Source organism: Anabrus simplex, chromosome 1, assembly GCF_040414725.1.
Source record: "Anabrus simplex isolate iqAnaSimp1 chromosome 1, ASM4041472v1, whole genome shotgun sequence".
Classification (NCBI taxonomy): domain Eukaryota; kingdom Metazoa; phylum Arthropoda; class Insecta; order Orthoptera; family Tettigoniidae; genus Anabrus; species Anabrus simplex.
Window position 1 is genome coordinate 1176447536 of NC_090265.1, and position 26761 is coordinate 1176474296.

General features: G+C 42.7%; 1 protein-coding gene across 5 annotated transcripts in view; it reads left to right on the forward strand.

The window, feature by feature from the left end:
* Nucleotides 1–26761, forward strand: part of LOC136877265 (ras-related protein Rab-3) — a 608034-nt gene that overhangs the window by 568086 nt on the left and 13187 nt on the right. For all 5 annotated transcript variants that reach the window (XM_067151207.2, XM_067151197.2, XM_067151172.2 and 2 more), the window contains 2 exons: nucleotides 4637–4755; nucleotides 16445–16616. In XM_067151207.2, coding sequence (XP_067007308.1) covers nucleotides 4637–4755; nucleotides 16445–16616 — 291 coding nt within the window. The remainder of the gene's footprint in view (nucleotides 1–4636; nucleotides 4756–16444; nucleotides 16617–26761) is intronic.

Consider the following 26761-nt stretch of genomic DNA (forward strand, 5'->3'; position numbering starts at 1 on the left):
GTAGGCTAAGTGGGATAACCACTCGGAAGATGGTGCCTGCTTCAAGTAGTACAACTCCGGCACGAGTCGTGAGACGATGCTGCATACGATGATAAGGTGCCAGGTGGGCAGGAAGTGTGCTCTGAAGAGGCCAACCGTTGCGGATGTAAGTACGTACAGTAGCAAGTGTACTGTCCTTATCCGTAGCTTTAGCTATGCAGGTAGCATCAATAGGAAAACTGGATACAGTATCGTCAAGTTCTATGTCCAACTGAAGACATTCAGATTCTTGAGAATCGAAGGCAGTATCAGGACCAACGGGTAAGCGGGAGAGGGCATCAGCATTACAATGCTGGGATGTGGCTCGATATACAATCTGATAGGAATAATCAGAAAGGAACATGGACCATCTTTGAAGCTTTCTGAGGGAATTCTCTGGGATCTTATTACCAGGATGGAATAAGTGTACGAGAGGCTTATGATCGGTAATGATCAGGAAATGGTTGCCATAAAGATATTCATTGAAACGGCGAATACCAAAGATGATGGCTAAAGCTTCTTTCTCTATCTGTGAGTATCGACGTTGATGGTCATTAAGTGTTTTCGAAGCGAAGGCGATGGGGCGTTCTTGTCCATGACGATCCTTCTGGGAGAGAACGGCACCGACACCGTAGTCTGAGGCGTCAGTAGCTAGCGTGATGATCTTGTCGGGCTGAAAATGAGTGAGTTGTATAGCTTGAATTAAGGCGTTGTTGATTGTTTTCCATGCCTGTTGGCATTGCGGAGTCCACTGAAACTTAACACCTTTTTTACGTAGAGCGTTTAATGGAGCTGCCACTGTAGCGAAGCGTGGAATGAACTTATTATAATAGTTCGCTTTGCCTATGAAGGACTGAAGCTGCTTGAGGTTCTGAGGTGCTGGCATGTTTACTATCGCGGAGACATTCTGTATACTAGGACGAATTCCATTCTTATCAAGTATATGTCCGAGGTAGTGAACTTGAGGCTGAAAGAAGGTACATTTAGCGAGATTCGCTCGTAGGCCATTGTCTTTCAATTTCTGGAGAAGAAGGCGGAGATTGGTTAGATGTTCCTGATGATCTTTTCCAGTAACAATAATATCATCCAGGTAGTTAGCACAACCGGGAATTGAGGCGGTGAGTTGAGCCAAATAGCGCTGAAAAATAGCTGCTGAGGATGAAATACCGAATGGGAGCCGCTGGAGCTGGAGCAGTCCGAGAGGAGTGTGGAGTGTGAGAAATTTCTTAGATTCTTCGTCTAAAAGTAGCTGGAGATATGCTTCTTTAAGATCAACTCGAGAGAAGAATTGTCCACCAGAGAGACGACGGAATAAGTCTTCTGGACGTGGAATAGGAAAGATATCGGTTTCGAGTTGTGCGTTGACTGTAGATCGAAAATCGCCACAAAGTCGAACATTACCATCAGGTTTCTTGATTACCACGAGTGGAGTAGCCCATTGACTAGAAGTAACTGGTACGACAATTCCAGTTTGTATCCATCTTTCTAATTCTTTCGTGACCTGGTCTTGAAGTGCTAGGGGTACTGGACGTGCTTTGAGGAAGCGAGGCTTAGCTCCGGATTTCAGCTGTATGTGAGCTGTATAGTCTTTTGCTGTTCCGAGCTGAGAGTCGAAGACTTCAGGAAACTGCGCTAGGAGAGCGGTAACGTCAGAAGTAGGATGCAATGTAGATACGACGTTAATGTTGTCATGTATCTGGAAACCAAATAAGTTAAATAGATCCATGCCCATAATGTTTGATGCAGTGTAGTTGTTAACTACGAGAAGAGGAATGGCCTTCTGAATTCCTTTATAACTAGCCTGAAGCTTAATTTGACCTTTGATGTCAATTTTCTTCTTGTTAAATGTCACGAGCTGGATGTCAGCTGGAGAGCATGAAGGTGAACCTAAGTCGTGGTAGGTAGTCAGGTTAATAATAGAGACAGGTGATCCAGTGTCTAATTGAAAATCGACAGATCGATCAGAAAATGAGAGAGGAATGATGATTTTGTGAGAATCCTTTGTGGGAAGAATAAGATTGATCTGATCAACTTCCATGTCTTGGCGGGGCTGTATATGCTTCCGGCGCGCTGCAGTAGTCTTAGCAGGGCGGAGCGAACTTTGACAGACAGTCTGAATGTGTCCACGTTTATTACATCGTTCACAAGTAGCTTTGAAAAAACGACAGTCACGACGTTCATGATGCTTGAAACAACCTCGGCAGGAAGGCAGGAGTTTCGAGGTGTTTTTAGAATTGGGCTTCCGTGTAGCATTACGAGAGGGAACCTGGTGAGAATGCTTGGTGGAGAGCGCCTTATCCGTACGGTTCACTGTAGCAGAGGACTTGCGGGCCTGAGGAGAGACTTGTGCAACTTCGTGTGGAGAAGCTATGGCTGCGGCCGTCTTGGTAGTAAGCTCATAAACCGTAGCAATACGCTGGACGTCTTCTAAAGAAGGGTTACTCTGCTTGACAGCGTCAAAACGTATTTTGTCTTCAGGAGTATGTAAAATTATCATGTCCCGAATGAGAGAATCAGTGTAGGATGAACCACAACCGTCCTTGGAGCAGATGAACTGGCAGGGTTTAGCTAGACCACGCAATTCAGTTATCCATTCAGTATGTGTCTGATGGGGTTGCTTTCTGCTCTGAAAAAATTTATAGCGAGCAGCCACTATGTGAGGAGCTTTGGCATAGTGTTCCGTGAGACGGGCTAAGAGCTGCGTGAAGGGTACCTCAGATAAGTGTTCTTCTGGACTTAAGTTACGTAGTAATTCACACGTAGCATTGCCAACCGAACTAAGAAATAGTGCGCGGCGGCGTTGATCATCTGTGACAGAATGGCAGATGAAATGCTGTTGCAAGCGGGCTAAATAAACTGACCATTCTTCCTTAGCTGGATCAAAAGCAGAGAACGGAGGAATAGCTGATGGCTGTGTAGAGACAGAAATAGCTTGAATAGCCTGAATTAATGCTGCCTGTTGTTGTTGCATAAACTGTTGTTGTTGCTGCTGTAATGCTTGGAAGATCGTAGCGAGTTGTTCCGCAGTAGCCATTGCGAGATGCGTGCAAGAAAGAGTAAGGTAAGCTGTGTGTCAGAACTGGTTGGAGTGTCGTTGTTGTTTAACACGTCGCCGTAGAGTTGACAACTGGGCCCGTGGAATTGTAGTGTTGGTTTCGTGTGTACCTCGTCGCTATAGAGTTGGCAACTGGGACCGAAGAATTGGAGTTTGTTGCTTTTTTACCTCGTCGCCATAGAGTTGTGTTGTAACCAAGGTTGAAGTTTACAAAACACAACTTTTATTGCTTCACTTTATAATATTTACACAAATAACTGGAATTTATTTTGAAGCAAAAAGGAATATTGAATCTTGAGAAAAGTCTGTCTTTATACAATATGTACAGGTTTGCAGTCTTTATATACACTTCTATCTTGAAAAGATAGTCTTTGTGAATTGACACTTTGATAGTCGAGAACTATCTGGCACACTAACATAAATGTTCATGAGAGTCCTTGTTTGTGGAAGTGCCTGAATTCCTAAAAAGCAAGTTCAATTGATTGAAGAAATTCCACCTAGCGAAACTAAGGGAGCTTGCATAAATGAGGGAATGAAAATGGCTTGTAACAGAATTACGGAACATAGGCAGCGGAAACAGGAAAGGGAGCGGTGACCAGAGGTGAAACCTCGTACTGCCAGAAATTCAGTCCACCTGGTCGAAGCACATTTTCAAGAGGAGTAGCCTCCGTGCTCGACGTAGGGTGTATTCTGGAGCTGGACACCGGGGCAAGTGGGCAAGTGAGCAGGCCGGGAGCTCCTATTTATAGTACACTCGATGGTCAGGCACGCGCACTGAGGGCTGCGCGTCGAAGCTAGCAGAATGATACACAGGCGCGCGTGCAGCTGGCTGGCTGAGCGAAAAGGGAGCGCCGGACATACAACAGTTTACACAGCAAAGGTAAACTATAGAATTCATGCTAGGAACAAGATTCGCATCGAGAAATATTATATAATGTGTGTGACAACAGTTGTTGGTTTGAGATAATAAAGGTTTAGAAAATTCATATGGATCGATCATATTATCGATTCAATTCAAATTTCATTTCCATTCAGTTGGCAGTATTAGTATTACCGGAACCGGCAGTGCTCCCTCCGTACTCTTCAACCCAGTACAAAAATCTAACACTAAAAAGTGTGCGCATAATACACATTTAGCAACACCGCCGCGCAAAGACCATTTGAAGTGATGTGATTGGCTAACTTCAACAGCCGATAAAATGACAAAGCCGCGAGATATCGAATTATTTCTTTTATATTATGTATCAGCATAACTAGCGCTCCACGTTGTTTCCGACCACCCTGTATAGACTATACTTCAAATGAGCTACAGAACTACTGAGTACTCTATCTATCACATGTTTCATTAGTGTTACACACCAGTATACCAATGTGTCATAGGCTGAGAGATGTGAAGTGCATTTAAAACTGCACTAGCTTACAGCACTTCACTAAAACAGTTTGATATGAAACACTGATATGTCCATTCTCGCTGTATATAACCATTGTGCACTCTTTTAGGACGTGAGAAATTCTAATGTGTTTTTTTTAAACATTTACTAACAGTTAACCGTGTGTTAACAGGACACAGCTGGACAGGAGAGATACCGTACCATCACGACAGCGTACTACCGGGGAGCTATGGGTTTCATCCTCATGTATGACATTACCAATGAAGAATCTTTCAACAGTGTGCAAGATTGGTAAGATCACATTTTATCTCACATTCTGTACATGTCTACAAAAGTGTGTTCTTTATTATCAAGGGGAGCCAATCATAAAATCTAGTAGATGGAAGAGTCTCATCCATTTGTATAAGAAGACGTAATAGTCACCTTGCTTGTTGATTAACTTTACGAAGGAATTTTTTACTGCAAAGGCCATGTGGTACAAGAGTGAAATGGTTACACTTCTGATTCGATTTGACCTTTGAAGCGTACAGAATTTAGCACCTTGTGGAGCCGCCATAGGCGACGACAACTGTTGTTACATAATTCAGCACAGAAAGGTAAGTTCTTGGATTTGTGTCTACCAGGGCCTTAGTGCAGAAGGAGAGCGGGTAGATGCCGTCCCCCACACCTCCCTCCCAACTTTTTTCGGAAGGAAATTGCTTTCTTCCACGGAAAACATTGTTTCATGGCTCTACTAACATTGTTCGTAGTTAAACGTATGACTTTGTGACTTTTTTACTGTTTTGTTCCAGTGGCAAGTATAATTTTATAGGCGAGTCCCCCACCCCCTGCCCACACACACGTGTTTTTAAGGCCTATGAGGAATTAGGCCCTGTTGCCCAGGGTGTCAGTGTATTTTCAATACATGCCAAAGTTTACCTCCTGTAACTGAGGATGGTCTGTGGTTCACTAATTATAAGCAACAGTTTTTTAAAAGCCACTTTACGTCTCACAGGCACAGATAGGTCTTATGGTGACGATGGGTCAGGAATAGCCTAGGAGTGAGAAGGAAACGGCTGTGGTCTTAATTAAGGTACAGCCCCAGCATTCGCCTGGTGTGAACATGGGAAACCACAGAAAACCATCATCAGGGCTGCCGACAATTGGGTTCGAACACACTATCTCCCGAAGCAACAGTTCTGGTCAACACACAGGGCAAGGAAGAAGTGGAACTTGATGGCCATCTACTAAATGTGAGATGTCCCATACTACATCCATTGCCATGATGGTAAATAGCTTGAAGCAAATCTTAGAGGACTATGATAGGAGCTGTGATATTATGGTCACTGTTTAACGTACTGGTAATGGGTACTAAGTGTTAGACGAACTGGAATCCAATAGCACCACTTACTTAGTGATGTGGTGATGCATAATGCAATTTCATGCAAGGCTTGCCCAGTTTGTCTATGCAGTACCACCAGAGTGGAGACAACCAGTATGGTGCTGTAGGTAGAAGAGGTATTCGTCAGAAAAGATGAATTAAAGCTAATTGTTTCTCGATATACTATGTTCTGGGCACCATTGAATTTACAGTTGCAAATGCCGTGAGGACGAAAGTAGCTTAACTATTGGGCACTTTGAAAAAATGCCGTTATGCCGCAGACAGTGTTGAAATGTATTTGTAGAACTAGTTGCTGTGCAACACACCTAAATTCTTCAGTGAGTGTTTGTAATACGACTGCATGATTCATAATAAACGTATGTGCAAGATGCTTGGCTAGTTCAAAGATGTTCATCTGGTACAGAGAGCTGGAACGGGGTTCAGTCAACCATGTGAGTATGTTGTTGAGTGCTCAGCTCGGAGGCTGGTCTGAACCTCAAAAGCTCCGCTATCGGACACCATAGGTGGCCTAGGCGTCACTGAAGAGGCGTACAAGGGAAATGAGGAGTGACGTAGTTTACCGTTTCTTTCCTCACTGAGCCAGAAGTTGCTATTACATCTCAGTCTGCCAAGCCCACTGAAATGCACACACCAACCGACCCTATGAGCGACATTTTCACACAATTTATAACAGGGACTGGCTGCATAAGGAATGACATTACTAGCATCAAAATACCAGGTCACTTTCATGTTGTCAAAGCCAAGGATAAGACTGAGACAGGACATTTAAAGTAACAAATTTGATTCCAAACCAGAAGACATAGTGCACTCTAAAAACTAGATCTTGCTGCTGACCTGATCAAGGAAGTCGAGCAATACTGCTGAGGAAATCGTCTCACTGACCATGTTACACTCCAATATCTGCAGGCCTCCTGGCTGGGCAGCAGTCACCTTGTCAGACTAAGACACTTGATGGAGAAATGTTTAGGTTTAGCGGACAATTCATTCACTAAGAAACGTCCATTCATAGATTCGGTACACTCCAAATGTCTATGGAATTTAGTCCTTTTAGTTATGTCTATGTATAGGTCCACACGTGAAAAATATCCACACTTCTAAATGGTAATCTTAATAACGTCCCTGCTATTTATCCTTTTTAACGACATTTTAGAGCCTCCGTGGCTCAGACGGCAGCGCGTCGGCCTCTCACCGCTGGATACCGTGGTTCAAATCCCGGTCACTCCATGTGAGATTTGTGCTGGACAAAACGGAGGTAGGACAGGTTTTTCTCCGGGTACTCCGGTTTTCCCTGTCATCTTTCATTCCAGCAACACTCTCCATTCTCATTTCATAGCATCTATCAGTCATTAATAAATCACTTTGGGAATGGCGACCCCATCGTACTAATAGCCTATATATGATTCATTCATTACATCCCTGACCCGGTCAATAACTGGAAAATAGGTTGTAGGTTTTCATTTTCAACAGACATTTTAATCGCTGTTGATGCTTTCACGGCCCGTATTTATAGACATTATACTGTATAGGCTTTTGGGCTTATGCCGTCTCAAGAAAATAAGGTGAAGCCTTTCTCGTGGACAGTCGAGATTTTCTTCTGATGACGCAGAGCATAGTTCTCTGCGAAACATAAAGAATTTCACCTTATTTTCTTGACACGGCATAAGCCCAAAAGCCTATACAGTATCATGTCTACATTTTAATCTTGGTAATACTGAACAGCTACGATATAATTTTTATAAAAAATAATGTTCTTTTCCCAGCAGTGTTAATATATTTCCCTTCGTGGCATGAAATTTATAAGCATCCATATAGTGTGTATTGTAGTTACAATGTGTCAGTATGACGTTTAATTTATAAATACGCAAAGCAAAGTAAAACCAAAGTCACCACTTTACAGGCCATGAAGGCCCTTGGAGGAGTGAAAGGTCAACCTCGGCACGTGATGGGGTAGAGTGGTTAGCTTTACGCCCGGTTGCTTTTGCCCCCAGGAATTAACCTGGTACTCATTTTTGGTGTAGGCTGAGTGAACCTCAGCCTCATATGCACCTCCGGAAGTGGAAATTTCGTTTCTTAAATTTTACGACTTCCTGGCGGGGATTCGAACCCAGGTCCTTCTAGACGAACCGAGCACGCCTTTACCGCCTCGGCCAGGCAGAATTACAGTGCTCACAGAAAGATGAGTTAATGCTTCATTTTACAGGAAATTGTTACCATTTTCACTCCTTTAACACGGACGGGAGTAAAACACATTGGCGCTGTGAAGAGAAAAGTACAGTATGTGCAGAACCCAATGTACTATAAAATTTAAATAGCATTACAGTTCTAATCTGTGGGACAAACAATCTTCAGCACAATACTAGTATTGCTGGCGAAGTAAGAGAAACCGTCAATACGTTTCAGCAATGTCCACGCTATTTAATCCTTTTAATGAGGTCCACGTTATAAAATTTGGAAATAAAATATTCGTGTCATTTGTAAAACTTAACATTTTAAAATAAATTATACACCAAATACTTATGCTTGTATTAAATAAATAAACTATACACTTTTTTATCCATGGACCAATCAGCATGGACCTCTCTTCTTTTTCTTGTACCGCTTTTCCCGATATCTGTGGGGGTCGCGACAGCCAGAAGAGTTAAAGTAAACTTGTGTCCTCATCCCGAGGTGGTGCAGCTCTTTTCAGGCACACCCCCATTGGAGGTGAGCTGCGTGTACCATTTGAACCACATACCAGCCCTCCTGCCATTCTTAAATTTCTGGCAGTACCGGGAATCGAACCCGGGCCCCCGAGGACAGCAGCTAATAACACTAACCGTTACGCTACGGAGGCGGACGTCAAAAGAGTTAATCACGTGCGATTAAAATCTCCGACCCGGTCGGGTATTAGTAGAGGAGCTAGGTGCGTTCAAACACAATTTTATCTACGCCACTGCCACCTCTAGTAGTGTAGCTATGCAGGTTCTGACCGAGGTTATTGACCCCTGTATAGCCTAGTAGTTGTACGATGCCGATGTTGCTGATTTGCATAAGAGCAAGCCTAACCTTACAGACACAATCTTGAGGGGCCTAACCTCAGTTTTACGATTAGATGCCCTTCCCGACGCCTAAGAGAGGGAGCCTAACCTCACAGCCGCTATCTTGGAGTGGCCTAACCTCAGTTTTACGGAGAGATGCCCTTGCCGACGTGGACGCCACTATCTTGGAGGAGGCTAACCTCAATTTTACGGTCAGATGCCCTTCCCGACGCGGACAGTCTCTATCTTCGAAGGGCATTACCTTAGGTTTACAGGAAGATGCCCTTCCCGACGCAGACAGTCGCTATCTTGGAGGGACCAAACCTCACTTTAACGGCTTGATGCCCTTGCCGACGCCATCTTGAGTAGTAGGCTAATGTGGATTCTCGCGACGCCATCTTAGGTAGTAGGGCAATGGGGATTCGCATAAGAGAGCACACCTAACTACATGGAGGAGCCTACCTACATAGGGCCCTAGTTTTTCGGCCAGATGCCCTTCCCGGCGTGAATTGCACAAGATGGCGGCTATACACAGGCTCTTATGAGACTAACTCCTAGAACCTGGGTCAGAGGTTACTGTGGAAGATGGCGGCTATACATAGGCTCTTATTAGACGGCCTAGGGAAGCTTGAGCAAGATGGCGGCTATACACATACTCTTATGAAGAAAGCTGGCCCAGGGGCTACTGCGTAAGATGGTGGCTATACATAGACTCTTATGAAGAAAGATGGGTCAGGGGAGACATAGGACTTAAGGAGACGGCCTAGGGGCGCTTGCGCAAGATGGTGGCTATATACAGGCTCTTATGAGACTAACTCCTAGAACCTGGGTCAGAGAAATCAATCTCGAATGTGAGAACCTACAGTTGAGAATCCTCCCATTATCTTATACAAGTACCTACAATAAATTGCATAACGCTGCTTGTTTCTTCAAATACAATGAGGGAATAACCATTCTACTTCGTGAAATATTTCAACTCCTGATTTTAAGTATCTATTTAAGAATCCGTTTTCACTACAAAATGAATGGTCTTAGATACAGAACTTAGTGGCAGTTTCGAAGATAAAGTTGTATACAAGTTACTGTATATGTAGTTAAAGGAACATTACAAAAATCACTTTCGTCTCCTTTGGGTTATACAATGCAAGGCAGGCTTGTAGAACAATCTCAAAATTAGAGTGTCACTAAGGCCTTCCGTGTATAAAAATGAGTTTTCTATCTGCTTTTAATTTTTTATTGTTAAATACTTTTATCTATTGACTTTGTTTTAGTTCATTTTTGTGTTTTAAATGTGTTTTTCAACTTTTAATTTGAATGATACATAGTCTATGATTTCACTTCAAGGCAATGCCTTATTCTATTTTATATCATTTTATGAGAAAATAAACCATTGCGAATTAGATCCACTGATTATTTTGAATTCATAATCATTTCTTCATCATGTTTTTTTTTTTTTTTTAATTCTAGTCATTGGATCTTTCTTTCTTACCCTCCAGGGTTGGTTTATTCCTCAGACTTAGCGAGGGTTCCCACCTCTACCCCTCAAGAGCAGTGTCCTGGAGCGTGAGACGTTGGGTCGGGGGATACAGCTGGGGAGGAGAACTAGTACCTCGCCCAGGCTGCCTTACCTGCCTTGCTGAACAGGGGCCGTGTAGGAGGGAGAAAGGTTGGAACGGACAGACAAGGAAGAGGGAATGAAGCGGCCGTGGCCTTAAGTTAGGTACCATCCCGGCATTTGCCTGGAGAAGAAATGGGAAACCACGGAGAACAACTTTCAAGATGGCTGAGGTGGGAATCGAACCCACCTCTACTCAGTTGACCTCCCAAGGCTGAGTGGACCCCTTTTCCAGCCCTCGTACCGCTTTTCAAATTTCGTGACAGAGCCTGGAATCGAACCCGGGCATCCGGGGCTGGCAGCTAATCACGCTAACCACTCCACCACAGCGGCGGACTTAGTCATTGGATACAATTTAAAATTATAATTATTACATTTCTTTTCATTTCGTACCACTAGGCCGCTTTAAACATCAATCATCATGATGATCATCGTCATTAAGGCCTTCTGTACACAGAGCTAACTCAGTGCTTCAATGTTTCCCATTGCAGCGCTTTTTAATAATGAATTAGCAAGATCTAACCATGAAATTTGTAAGGGAGGTCGTGAAACACCCCATTCTCTATAATTTCAATCTAGCTAGGTATGCAAGGAATATACTGTAGTCTATGTATCGATCGACCCAAAAGCACCCTTCTTCCGTTCTGCTTAATCGTAACCGATAATATAGTAATCACTCTTTGACGTCATTACGAAAACGTTAAAAAAACACGGATCCAGAGAAATAACGTAGAAGTCTACCACGCTGTCCCCTCGAAAACACGGGGTGACTGGCGTTGACATCTCTTGAGGTTAGCTTAGTGTGTGGCATGCTTGTCTCGTAATGACATTCAACATGTTCACTGCTGAAGCATTTTGTGTCTTCTCCGTCACTCCTTGTGTGGAAGGCCTAATAAATAATGTAATCCATCAATGGTAACATTTGAGATATTTAAGGTGTAGAGTTTACTAATGCTGAAACTTCAGGTTACATGTTAAAACGTAAGGTGCCGTATTATTAGGTTAAGAAAGGAATACATTTTCATATGGCAATAATTGCATTGTTTGAATTTAAAGTTTTCAGTGATATAGTATATTTCACTTTATAATGAATTACATCATTCGTGAACTATCATGTTAGAAATATTTTAAAATTTTACCCTAATTTTCATTTTAGGACTTATAAACAATAATCACCACAGTATGTTTAATAAAAGTAATAACACTAATAATCATGGTAACAAAAAATTTGAAAGGTATCGTTAGACTTGGAAGACTTAATACTGTAGGTACATATTCCAAAGCTTAAAATGAATAAAATTAAGCAATGTGATCAGTTTTATTTTTATTTTGCATATGCCTTTTTGTGCTACGAGTATCTGAGGACAAGTTCGGTTTGCCTGCTACAGGTATTTCTACTCTATTTGACGCCCATGGTCGACCTGCAAATCTGGGTGCCAGATGACGATAATGAGATAGGAAGAGGTTGAAACCCGGTGTCTGTATATAGCCCACTCCTATCGAATAACACCAAGGAGTCTGCTCAAGGCTTAACGCCTCTATCCGAGTGACGAATCACCAACATTCTCATATTCCCTCACTTCATATGAACCCTGTGAAGAGGTTTTTAATTGAACCCAGGCTTTTGGCACGCAGTCCAGTGATTATAAATTGTATACCACCACCTCTCCTACCCTGCCGGCCAACATTCTGATGGTGAATTTTTTTCCACCTACGGAACTCGAACCGGCTAACCACTGGGTAAGATCATATAGAACTGACGCCTTTCCATCAAGTGGACTAATGTGGTCAGTGAAAATAATAATGAAGGAAACATAAAGAAAAGGCAAAGTCGTCTCCGTACAGGCCATGAAGGCCCTTGGAATCGTGGAGCTAAAGGCTTCTATTTTCCGACACCTTGACACTACGTGGGATAGGGTGGTTAGCTCTATGCTCGGCCCCCTGTGCTTCCGGTAATTAACCTGGTGCTAAATTGAATACCTGCCGGCAAAAACGTTGTAACCCTCACTTTTCTAGAATGCTGGGTTTCCGTACATAAACGATGTATGCGGTCAGAGTGAGGCATGTAGGAAGTCAGGTATGTTGGCAAACATGTACGCTAAGCGCCTTTTTTCTTTTGTTTAAATTTCGCCACGGGTCGTGCGGATGCAGAAACGTTGTATCAATGGAGGAGGAAAGTCGTGTGTCGCTAAGTCCGACTGTGTGCAAAGATATAAATAGGGGACGAAAACGCAAAATTAAATATAGTAAATGGAAGAGGAATGAAAAGAATTCGGGGCAACCATATTTGGCCCACAATAACAAATCAGTGCCTGGGAAAATCCTTGCTGAACAGGCGGGTGCAAAAACGTTGCAAGCCAATGTAAGAAAGTCAACGTGTTTAATGGGAGATTCATATTTTAATGCGTAATCAGAGTTTTTATTCTCGACTGTATTATATACGCATATAATGTATTATATATACTGCATATGCATAGCCTATAAATATGTCTTGCTCTCTTTACAGACTGCTCATTATATTAATTAAACGAGGTATTGCCTGTATCTGCGGAAAAGAAAGCTAATCTGCTAGTCTGCTAGACATGTGCATTCGTGAAAAATATTGAAGTTTTTATGAGAACCTAAAGACAAAGTGAAGTGACAATGTAATGTTTATACATTATTGCAAAACATTCTCGCAACAATATTGCTGGTGTTCAGTGAATTATGTTAAACAATGGGAAGCTCTGACAATGGGTACTGCAAATTAGAAGCGTGGTTTATGTATTATTATTTTTATACAGAATAAAAACAATAAATAATATTAAAAGCTATAAATATTTTCAATAGTATAAACGTTGTAACCCGCAAAAATGTGCTACTTCTGTTACAGTTACAACCTTTTTGCACGGACGTCCAACGATCATCTCTTATATCTTTATTTTAAAGTCGCACACTGTCAAAATTATTATGCATTGATAACTAGTGAACTCATTTAAATTAATTGTCAATGGCGGAATAAGCATTCACAAACAATTCGCTTGTTTATTTGTTTTTCTTCTTTCCTGAGAAATTTGCATTTTAAGGGTTACAACGTTTTTGCCGGTAGGTTTTTTATTTTATTTTTTTATTTTTTGCAAGTTGCTTTACGTCGCACCGACACAGTTAGGTCTCATGGCGACGATGGGACAGGAAAGGGCTAGAAGTAGGAAGGAAGTGGCCGTGGCCTAATTTAAAGTACAACCCCAGCATTTGCCTGGCGTGAAAATGGGAAACCACGGAAAACCATCTTCAGGGCTGCCGACAGTGGGGCTCGAACCCACTATCTCCCGAATACTGGATATTGGCCGCACTTAGGCAGGTATTCAATTTTGGTGTTGGCTGAGTGAACCTCAGGGCCATGTGCCTGTGCCATCCCAGAAGTGGAAACCTCATTTCTTACATTTTTCAATTTCCTGGCTGGGAATTGAACCCTCGTCCTTCCGGGTGAACCTGGCACTCCTTTACCCCCTGGACTAGGCATTCCCTTAAAAGAAACAACGTTAATGCAGTAACACCATCAAAATTAATCGTCTTTATTTGTATTTTTATTTAGGGTATGACTTTTAGTGCCGGCACAGTATCCGAGGACAGGTTTGACTGATCTGATACAGGTCTGTTTGTGGTTTTTTAATTTATCGCATGACTTTTAGTGCCAGCAGTGACCGAGGACAGGTTTGGTTCGTTTGGTACACTCATGTTCATAAAAACCAGAACACCTTGAAGGACTAGAGATAGGAAGGACATGTGCATTAGTATGTTCTGAAGAAATGGTTAGCATTTGAACCATGTCGGCCCTCTGGTTCAAGGTTCATATCGATATCTCGGCGCAACACCACCGGCTGGTAAAATGTGCCTGCGGCTCTCGTCGTCGCTATAAATCAAAGGTAAAGGATCAGTGTGACTTGAGCAGATGCGCAGAATGCCTCGCATACGTATGCGGAAACCGTACCGTCAAATGAGTGAGTTTGAAAGCGGGCGCATTATTGGCATGAGAGAACGTGATGCATACATCCGGGAAATTGCTGTTCGTGTGGGACGATGTGTGTCGGCAGTGCAACGGGTGTGTAGAGAATGGTGCACAGAAGGCCGTAGAACACGACGAAATGGGTCTGGTCCCACCATCCAGACCAACCTTCTGAGAAGATCAACACCTCAACCGAATGGCGTTGCAGGACAGATCTGCGTCCTCCTCGGCTCTGGCGCAACAGTGGAACAGTGTAACATATGATACACTATCAGGAGTGACAGTCCGTCGCCGTTTATTACGGTCTGGGTTACCGGCGCGTCGTCCACTGCTCCGCCTACCTTTGACTAATGTGCATAAACATGCTAGATTGAAATGGTGTATGAACGACAGCACTGGGGCCGGGAATAGTTTTTCCGGACGAATCCGGGTTCTGCTTGTACCAAAATGATGTCCGCATTTTGGTTCGCCACAGACAGGGGGAGAGGCATCATATTGACTGCATTCACACAAGACATACAGCACCAACTCAAGGCCTTATGGTGTAGGGTGCTATTGGGTACAACTACAAATCACAGTTGGTGCGTGTCCAAGGCACTGTGACCAGTCTGACCTACGTGAATGACATCCTGCTACCCGTAGCCACACCCTTTCTGCACGACACTCCAAACGCCATATTTCAGCAGGACAATGCGCGACCACATGTTGCTGCACGAACACGCGCCATCTTGTTGTCACAGGATGTAAGATTGTTACCCTGGCCCGCCTGTTCACCGGACTTGTCGCCAATCAAAAAATGTGTGGGATATGGTGCTAACCACCAAAGATGAACTGTGGAACCAGGTGACTGCAGCATGGATGGCTATACCATTTGCGCCTTATACGCGTCGGTGCTATCATGCATGGAACAATTTATCAGTGCCCATGGAGGACCCAGTGCCTGCTAGGCAACAGGACTCATGCTGAACCTAGGTGACTGAAATGCTAATCGTTTCTGCAGAACATACTAATGAATAGGTCCTGTGAATATGAACTTCCTATCTCTAGTCTGTCAAGGTATTCTGCTTGTTTATGGGCATGAGTGTATTTTTTTTTCTTTTTGCGTATGCCTTTTAGTTCCGGCAGTGTCTGAGGATAGGTTTGACTCGTTTAGTATAGGTCTATCGATTTGATTCCCATGGGCGACCTGTGCGTCTGGGTGTGAGATGATGACGATGATGATAATGATGATGGTGGTAATTTAACGCGTAAGTTTATAAGGTGTAAACCGAATGCCTGAAAAACGTCCGCTGTAACTCATTCTCTTCACCAGAATATGGTGTCCGGCTCCATGGCTAAATGGTTAGCGTGCTGGCCTTTGGTCACAGGGGTTCTGGGTTCGATTACCGGCAAGGTCCGGAATTTTAACCATCATTGGTTAATTTCTCTGGCACGGGAGCTGGGTGTATGTGTCGTCTTCATCATCATTTCATCCTCATCATGACGCGTAGGTCGCCTAAGGGAGTCAAATCGAAAGACCTACTTCTGGCGTGCCTAACATGTCCTCGGACACTCCCAGCACTAAAAGCCATACGCCATTTCACTTACCAGAATATGGTTCTCTTCCTCACAATTTGTTCCCAGGTGAATGGGTGGTATGAACTTCAAAAGAGCTAACCACCTTTTTCTGAGTAGTGACGGGCCTTTTGTTTATATTCATTTCCAAATGCTGACACACGCTAGTGCTGCTTTGACGCAAATTGGGATATGAGTTAGTGCCTCAGTAAACAGCTACAGCCTAGCGGTTTCTGTTAGAAATATGACATACGATAGTGTTGAACATTATTAAGACAAAGTTCCTTCATAGCATAAGTCATTTATGTGGAAAACTTACTTACCTATGCCCTTGTTACTTTTAACCCCTAAAGTATAGAGCACTGTACTATGTATAACTTGTTAAAATTGCGAGTAATACAATGCAAAATGTACTCTGTTTTGTATAGGGTTACCCAGATCAAAACATACTCATGGGACAATGCACAAGTCATCCTGGTAGGCAACAAGTGTGACATGGAGGATGAACGTGTCATCAGCTTTGAACGAGGGAAACAGCTGGCAGAACAATTGGGAATTGAATTCTTCGAGACATCTGCCAAGGAAAATATTAATGTCAAGGTGACTACTTTAATTATTATTAGTAATTTTCACCAAATGTGTAGTCTAAGGCACGAGTCTCTGCCACATTACGACTGAGAAGGCATGACTAGATGATTAATGATAAAATGTGGGAACATTGTAAGGGGACAGTTATCTTTTCATATTTCCCATTAAAGCAATAATCACTGCCACCAGACTGCATTTCCACAAGAAGTTTTCCCAGACCTAAAGTGGACAGCACATATCATATCATAGTACGTCGTTATTTCAAATTGTATTACGAGAGAAAGTGAGCCATCTCATCTTTGTTCTCACAACCCTGCTTCCCCACCCCCAAGAAAGGTCAGTGGCACTATAGGAAATGTGAGAAGACGCCACAGGATTGTGTATCCGAAAAGATGGGATACAGATTAAAATGCATCTCAGCAGAGACTCGTGTGTTCGGCTCTTCGTGTTAATATTAACAATTTGATCTATGTGGGATAGGGATACATACGTATTCCCGCAGTGAGTTCTGACTTGCCCATGAATTAGAATGTATACCCATGTTAAACAACTTCCCTTTACCTCAAAGTATAGAAGTACAGAGTACAGTACAAAAGTAGTGGAGAGCTTGCATCTTCTGATGTGGACCAACACACAAAAGTTTTATCCTGTGACCATCTAGTGTTGTTTAAATATTTTACATATACCGTATTTATATGTGTGTTATGTAATGTAGGCTAATGTATGTATGTATGACTGTATGCATGTATTGTACCAGGAAGATGTCTTCAGCCGCAGATACTAGCTTAAAGAGCATGGGATATTTCTAAGGGGCTGTGCGTGGAGTTCGTACATTGAATTTATATTCTTTTGAAAATCTGGTTTTATTGTTCATTTGAAACAAATTCATATCACCCTTTACACAAGTTGAGTTGATGCGTTGTGGCAGGCTGGAACCTCGGGACTCCGGGATGATTACCGGGCTCGGTCTGGACGGGAACCACGCCCGTCCTTGATGCAAAGTTCTCGACGTTCTAGAATTAATCGAATTTCTGGAGGATCTGGAAGTTCTCGAAAATTTAGAGAATCTGGAAGTTCTCGAATGTCCAGGTACACACATTGTGGGGTCCGATCCCGCACGAGAATACTGAGAGGTGAGGCGTGACGGGCACACAAGTTCCCCGTATGGTATTCAACTCAATTGAATCACTGTCGAATAAATTAATTTTTGCTTTAAATACTGCATTGATACATTATAAGTGAGATACGTCAAATATTAATGAAACTGACACTTTAATCTTTGACTTAAACACCTCGTTAAAACACACATGTCAAAGTTTCTTGGAATTGACACTTGAAAAGAAAACAATTGAACTGAGTAACACGTTGCATGTTAGCCGAATTGATACTTGGAAAAATTATGTACAAATTTACAATGTCAGGTTCGCGACGTAAGTCCGCTGATATTGGCACAACAGTTTGAAATATTCTGTTAGATCACTAACTTGTATTAGCACTGTTCCTAACTGACTGGCTTCGTCATTTTTATGATTGGAATACAACTCTGAACGTAATATTTACATTTCGTGCAAGTTCAGGACATTTTAAAATGTTTGTTATAATGGCACTCGAAGAATGTTCTACACTGTCTGTAAATAATTATTAAAATTACGTGCATTCGAGAACTGTTCAACACTGTCTATAAATGATTAAAGTTGAACTGCGTCCGCCTCTGTGGTGTACTGGTTAGTGTGATTAGCTGCCACCCCCGGAGGCCTGGGTTCGATTCCCGGCTCTGGCACGAAATTTGAAAAGTGGTACAAGGGCTGGAACGGGGTCCACTCAGCCTCGGGAGGTCAACTGAGTAGAGGTGGGTTCGATTCCCACCTCAGCCATCCTGGAAGTGGTTTTCCGTGGTTTCCCACTTCTCCTCCAGGCAGATGCCGGGATGGTACCTAACTTCAGACCACGGCCGCTTCCTTCCCTCTCCCTTGTCTATCCCTTCCAATCTTCCCATTCCCCCGCAAGGCCCCTGTTCAGCATAGCAGGTGAGGCCGCCTGGGCGAGGTACTGGTCATCCTCCTCAGTTGTATCCCGACCCAGAGTCTGAAGCTCCACGACACTACCCTTGAGGCGGTAGAGGTGGGATCCCTCACTGAGTCCGAGGAAAAAATCGACTCTGGAGGGTAAACAGATAAAGAAGAGAAGAAGAAAGTTTAACTGCACTTGAAGAATGTTTAACACTGTCTGGGAATAATTATTACGAAGTATAAACTATTAGTTTAAATGCGGGACTGAAAAATTCTGTGTTCTCTCGGAACTTCACGAGAAGAAAACACAAGTTCAAATATGACATTCATATTCTATGTTCCCACAGTTTGTTTCGAAAACACAAGTTCAAATGTGTCACTCGGAAATATTATATGTTCCCACAATCTGTTATGACAACACAAGTTCAATATGACACTTGGAAAAATTACAACACTTGGAGAAATTGTAACACTTGGAAAAATACTATGTTCCTTTGGAACACCACTGTTAGTAAAGAAAACACAAGTCCTAATATGGCACTTGAACAGAAATACTATGTTCCACTGGAACCGAGCACTAGAGAGTCAGAGTATCGTCTCACCGAAATACCGAGTCCCGGCTGGACATAGCTTCGGTCTGCCGCACTTGTAGAGCTCCACTCGTCACCCGTATCGTATAGACAGTGGAGTATTACTGTCTGTCTGTCTGTCTGTCTGTCTGTCTGTCTGTCTGTCTGTCTGTCTGTCTGTCTGTCTGTCTGTCTGTCTGTCTGTCTGCCTGTCTTCTTCAAATGTTTTCATTCCCCACCCAAAGGGCGGGGCGGGCCCCCTAGATCGTAACGCGATCTCTCGGGCCAGGAGCAGTGAAGAGAACAATGTGATGCTTGTAGATGTAGGAAATGAGTAAGCGATGTGAATATTATGGAGCAGCCACTTGGCTTGGGGAAGTGACTTTAGATGGAGATTTACACCGGAGTGTCGAGAAGGAAGTTGCGTGGAAAGGTAAGGCGGTGAAGTGTTGAAGCTATATGGTAAAGGACAGTTGGAGATGTGCAAGAGTAGGTGGGGGTGGAATATAGAGATTAGAAGAGGAAGGAGGTGGACGGGAATGGAAAGAACGCTGGAAGCGGGGATGATCAGGCCGGGTATGGCGACGATTTGTGCAAGGGGGATGGCTAAGGCGGGGAGGTGAGTGAGAGGGTTCGACGGTATGATGACGGTCGTAGAGAAGTGCAGTTGGAGATCAGGTGGGCGACGGCTGCTGCGTTGCGAAGCTGAAGTCTGATTAAGTACGTCGGGCCGATGGAGTTGTAGATACGGAACGCCCTCTTGACGGGTATGGCTTGAAGGCGGAGGTCTTGAATGCGGTTGCCGGGATGAGTGGGCTTAAGCCGCGGACGACGCAACTGAAGACTTCGTTTGTGGCTGATGTTACTGACGGTTATGAAAGTTGATGAGAGGCTGCTGCTGATACGACAGACGGCGGTGGTGACGTAGTGGTTGGCAAGGCAGATGTAGACGGCGTAGAAGGGCGGGTGAAAAAGCGGGGAGGAATACATAATAGTCGAGGTGGATCAACAGGAAGTGTGGGGGGAAGGGAGGTGGATAGAATCGGTGATGGATAGGACGACGTAGCAGTTGTGATGCAAAGGGAGGAGAAGGTGTGAGCAGGGGTCGCAAATGTAGTGGTGATGGTGGTGGTCGTCATGGTGGTTGATCGTAGGGAAGCTGACATCCAACGAGGAGTCGGCCTATATGCTTGATTCAGGTCGGCGGGCGCTGGTATTAGAGATGTGGAGCCACCCGGCCGATCAAAAGAATTGGAGAAGCTGATGTGAAAATCGAGGATGTCCGCTTTAGCGAGGTCGATGTGTGTTCGTGTGTGTCTGTAGCCTAGATCGCCTTGCTTTTATATCTCGAGCCGATGAAGCATCTCGAAACGCGGATATTATCCACCTCTGTAGCTCCTAAGGTACTTGATATATTTGCTTAAGAATTTGATAATTTGCAGCTGATATTATGGTCTCAACGTTCGCGGAGAAAAAATAATTGTATCTTAACTCTAAATAGACGTTTTACAGATGGGAACATGACCATATATGGTCATGCTCGCTCGAGCGAGGCCAGCCCGAAGCGGACACGTCACTGCTGCGTACGTCAGCCGAGTTCGGCAGGCTTGCCTATCCTTCACCTCGCGCGAAGTTTAACTTTCATTCTTCGAACTTGCCTTCTCGTAGCGGTGTTTCGGTACATTACAGTATGTATGTATGTATGTATGTATGTATGTATGTATGTATGTATGTATGTATGTATGTATGTATGTATGTATGTATGTATGTATGTATGTATGTATGTATGTATGTATGTATGTAATGTATGGATGTATGTATGTATGTATGTATGTATGTATTGTTGGGAGATCAGAAGAATGCACATGCCCGGTGAGGCACGAGGCGAAGGGGTTTACAACAGGAGACCCAGTAACGCAATGGTTACCATAGCAACCCCGCTACTACCCAGGCGACTTTATATTATCTTCTACTGGCAGCTCTTCGTCCTTGACAGTTGTAATCCACCAAACTGCAAAGTGTGAGTCAATGTTTTCGTGTAGCAGATAAGAACAGATAAGAGCCGATCTGTCTGGGCAGAACAGGCAGTTCGTGCTTGCAGGCCACATTCCCCATTCTTGCATTCTTCTCATCTCTACACAGTATGTATCACCAAGGCTTCAAACGTTCTACAGTCGACCGCATTTTTTACGTACGTGCGTACATTTGACACTCATTTATATTAAGAATGAAAAATAGTGCATGGCTGCTCATAACTTGTGAAGTTTTTCTTGTGACTGTGATATTCTGAACTCCCATAGTGGCAGGGACTCTCCTTTAAAAATATTGAAATGTTTTTTGTTTGTTTTTTCTGGAAAATCGACTTGGGGGAGGGGAGTGAAAATAAGTAAAGGAGGAGTTGAATTCTGTGTATAAGGATACTTACACCCTCAGAAACTTAAGATGTTACAGACGTGGAAATAGGTATTTGGAATCTCCTTAAAAAGAAAATTAATTTCTCGACTTGAGAGAAGACTGTTTCTTATATGTATAGTTCTATGTCGCATGGTCATCTTAGCCCCAAAAGGCAATACCACAAACGTGGTTTACAAAGAGTTTCAGTGGGTAAAAGAAACTCAATTTTCGGTGAGTTTTTGTACCTCAGGGATTTTCAGGTAAAATCTTGGTATAGTTCCGAGGAACGATTATTTTTATCAAATTACGAAATCCACGCAAGCGAAGCTGCAGCTAACTGCTAGTATCTCATATACCTATAGACGTTAGTAAGCATCAGAAGGACTGGCAACAGGCAGATTTCCCCATGACTCCTTACTCTTTACTACGCTGTGGAGAAACTTAAATTTTCTTAATGAATTAATTAATTTTCATTCATTCATTTTTCGTGTCCAGGACATGAAATTATGCACATACTAAGCAAATATACCCCTATGGTGATCTTGTATGGAAAAGGAAAGACTGCTTAGTTTTAGGTTTGCAAGATTTCGGAAGAAAAATGTATTTAAACCCTGTCAATACATTGCTATTCCTTCATTTAGTTACTTTCTTCTACTAACACAGGGCATCACATGATGTATCTGTAGCCAAGAAGGCTGCAGATGCTTAATTACTATGTTTTTTTTTTTTTTGTTATTAGCTTTACGTCGCGCGGCCACAGATACGTCTTATGGCAACGATGGGACAGGAAAGGGCTAGGACTGGGAAGGAAGCGGCCGTGGCCTTAATTAAGGTACAGCCCCAGCATTTGCCTGGTGTGAAAATGGGAAACCACGGAAAACCATCATCAGGGCTGCCGACAGTGGGATTCGAACCTACTATCTCCCAGATGCAAGCTCACAGCTGCGCGACTCTAATCGCACTGCCAACTCGCAATTTTTATAAACGTGACAATCACACAACGATCCTAACTATATAGGCCCTACCAGGTGTATGCATAAGTCTTTTTCGGTTTCACTAAGAGATGGCACCAGCTAACAGTACGCAGCGTATGAATTTGTCACATATGTCCGTTTGTTCGTCTGACATTAATCTGCCAACATACACAAGTTGAGTCAGCCAAACACTAGCGTCTGTGTTGTATCGTACAGTGATCATGTCGACGTTTGTGCCTGAAAAATAACATTTGCGGCACGCATTGCTTTTCTTATTATTAGAAAAAGGCTGTGGAAAGGCATCGTTTGCTGCTACAAACATATGGTGAACACGCTCCATCGATTAGAATATGCGAGACATGATTTCGACAATTTTAGACCATGCTTTGTGCTTGGTGGCACCAGAGCGGTATTGTGTATTATGAACACTCGAAGCCCGGGGAAACCGTTAATGCACAACGCTATCGCCAATAAACGATTAATTTAAATCACGCATTGACCGAAAGATGATCAGAATGGGCCAGAAGACATGGCAAAGTGATTTTGTTACATGACAATGCGCCGTCTCACACAGAAAAACCGGTGCAAGACGCCTTGAAATCGCTTGGATGAGACATCCTTCCGCACCTGCCGTACTCTCCCGACCTGGCACCATCTACCACCTCTTCGCGTCAATGGGGCACACGCTCGCAGAGCAGGGCTTCAGCAATTTTGAGGAAGTTGGAAAATGACTCGACGAATGGTTTGCCACAAAAGACAAGCTATTTTTCTGGCATGCTATTCATAATTTACCTGAAAGATGGGCGAAGTATGTAAAAGCCGATGGCCAATATTTTGAATAAACAAAAATTGGATTTCCCTTGAAAATTACGTGTTTTATTTACCACAAAACCGGCAAAAACTTATTCGTACACCTGATAGACGAGGGTCTGAACGGAAGATTTAGATGTGCCGCTTGCCAGATGGCGATGTAACTCATTGGTGTTTGGCACCATCTACAACAACCCTTATGATCCTCCTCACAGACCACATTATATTTCAAATTCTCCGAGCCCAGAAGCTCTTACTGTTTTTTAAAAATCTTGTTTTCAGAAGAGACTTCATTAATGTATGTGCCAAAATGCCTGAAGTACAGCAACACAAAAATTCTATAACACAGCACTTAGTATTTTACATAATGATATTTGGTATTAGTAAGCTACCTATGTTTTGTACGATTGTTGAAACGATTGGGAAGTAATTAGGTTTAAAAGGGATGTGATTGCCTTCGAACATTTGAACTGGAATCGTTTGTTTTACCAGTCATTCAGCAATCTTGTGATTCATAATGCTTCTTGACAGGCTTCGGTGAGGACCTCATATTTAGCTTCAGTAGATGAAAGCAAAATGCATGTTGTTTTCTGCATGCCCAACCAATCAAATTAGCATTCAGTTGAAAAATAAATCTTCTAAATAGCTTGGATGGAAATTAATCTGACATGCGGTCAAGTCTACATTCCTCAGACTTTAATTATTTAATTATCCGTAGTCATCATTTTAAGTAAACTACCGTACTGTAATTCTACTATTATTTTTACTTTCAATTAGAATGTTAACCATTTCTTACAATATTTATACTTTCCATTATTACTATTAGCTCCAATATTCGGCTCCCTGGCTAAATGGTTAGCGTGCTGGCCTTTGATTACAGAGGTCCCGGGTTCAATTCCCGGCAGGGTCAGGAATTTTAACAAACACTGGTTAATTTCGCTCGCACGGGGACTGGGTGTATGTATCGTCTTCATCATTTCATCCTCATCATTGTGCGCAGGTCGCCTACAGGTGTCAAATGAAAAGATCTGCTGCACCTGGCGAACCAAACATGTCCTCGGACACTCCTGACACTAAAAGCCATATGCCATTTCATTTCATTAGCTCCAATTATTTTTTTTTATAAATATGAATTCATTTCAGTATTTACCTTACCATTTCACACCGTGAAATTCCTTCATTTGTTCAGTAACATTATAAATCACTTCATCATAGTCCTTGACTTTTAATTAGTCTTAATTAGGTTTATTTTACTGGATTTAAACTCATTCCTAATTCTTCAGTTATAAATTATTTTTAATCATCCTATGTCTGAGTTTAGTTGCATCAGGTGTGCCCAAAAAAGAGCTGCACAACCTCGGGATGAGGACACGAGTTTACTTGAATAGGTACCGTTATCTTTTATCATCGGATGCATTCATCTGGCAACACATGCTCATATGACTGGTGGTTTCTAAATCAATCTATCAATCAGTCAATCAATCAATCAATCAACACTGATCTGCATTTAAGGTTGTTGCCCAGGTGGCAACCTAGTCTTTTCTAAAATGATTTCAAAGTAGGCCTAGTTGGAAATTTATCAAACATCTCCCTTGATAAATTATTCCAATCCCTAATTTATTTTTGTCGTCTTGAATTCTAACTTCATCTTAATCATACTCATATTAGTATCACTTCACTCTTACTCCTCAGTCACATAGAGGAAGTTTGTTCGATAATGTCACCCAGTAACATGCATAATGTGCATTACTGAAAACTGAATATTTGACAAAATTAGCTCTACCTTTGTAAAACTAGAAGGATATACTCTATATTGATATTGTCACACTGGTGGTGGTGTAGCAGTATATTGTAGATATAATATTACATGTAAAATAATTTGTAAATTATCATCTGGCATCACACTATATGGCCTAGAGTATATGTTTGCTGAAACCATAATTAGCTATCAAAAGGAACTGATAGGAGTTGTCTATAAACCAATGAATATTATTAACCTTTCTGACCTTGAATCTGACTTCTCAAACAAGTACCAATCTATGAACATACAATAGACCTTAGTGACTTTAACACAAATATCTTAGCCCCGACTAGCAAATCAGATCGAATCAGCAACCTATTTCCGTCAACACGATGATCTAATGACTACTGTTGACCAAAATATTATGTGTACTCAAGTTTGGAGATTGTTCACGAAATAAGAAATAAGCCTACATAAAAACCAATTATACCATCATTTTCCTACTTTCATTTCACCTTACAACATGTACTGTAAGTTTTGAATTTTGAATTAATATTTTAATTTTTTTTTATTGCTGATGGAACAGAGAAGTGCCCATTTTTAAGCATGCTTCAACCATGCATCAAATTTAAAACATTGTTTCTCCAAATCCCATCATTATACATTGTTTATACCAGATGGTTCACCTGCCCCTTGTGATCTACTTTTATACAACCCACTGTGTTGGCATTGGCACTGCTGGTGGCTCCAAGTAGCCTACGCAGTGACCTCCACGGTATGCACTAGCCATGCGTCTTGGTGGGTGTGCTATTTACCAACTGATGAGCCCAACTTAGCACACTGGGATGAAACGCTGGCAACCAGGAATGAGGTAGCTGGGAAATTTATAATGTCCAATAACGGACCATTTATATTGGTATTATAAATTTACTCATTCAGGACAAATATTTCAGGTTTCCTATGAGAATCAACATCTATATCATCTGATGGCCAGGCAGGCATCAATTTTTGGTAATGTGGCAAAATCTTTGATAGTGCATTGGCACTGCTGGTGGCTCCAAGTAACCTACGCAGTAGCCTCCATGGATGCACATCCTTTGCCGTCCAATGGTTTTTCTACACCGTAACTCAGGCACGCAGGGCATTCCCTATTAAAAAAGTGTTCTAGGTGGACAGAAGAAATTCCAAGAGGTATCACCTCAGGGCCAGCTCATCGTCAGTTGTACTCTACTTCTTCAGACGACCATAACATCATTCTTTGTGATGCATTGCTATTCATCTTATCGTCCAGTTACCTCTACAGCAACGACCACGACAGCTACCACCACTACCACCACCGCCACTGACTTCAGTCAAACAGCCACAGCAGCTTATCACTCAGCCATAATGTCTAGTTTTGCTGCTCCTGACTACCAGGCCAGATTTCTTCCCAAGACATCAGCTTCGCTGGGGGACAATACTATAGTTAACTTCCAGTTCAAGAGGTTTTCTCCACGGTCTGCTCCGGAGGAAGAACAAGCCCCACGACACCTTGCTCTGGACCTGAAACCTACACCATCGACAGACATTACAAGTGCACCTCCACAGTCCACACACGCCATCAATCAGCCCATTTCTGCCAATTCTCCACCCACCACCACTATCCGCTCTCCACTTGGAC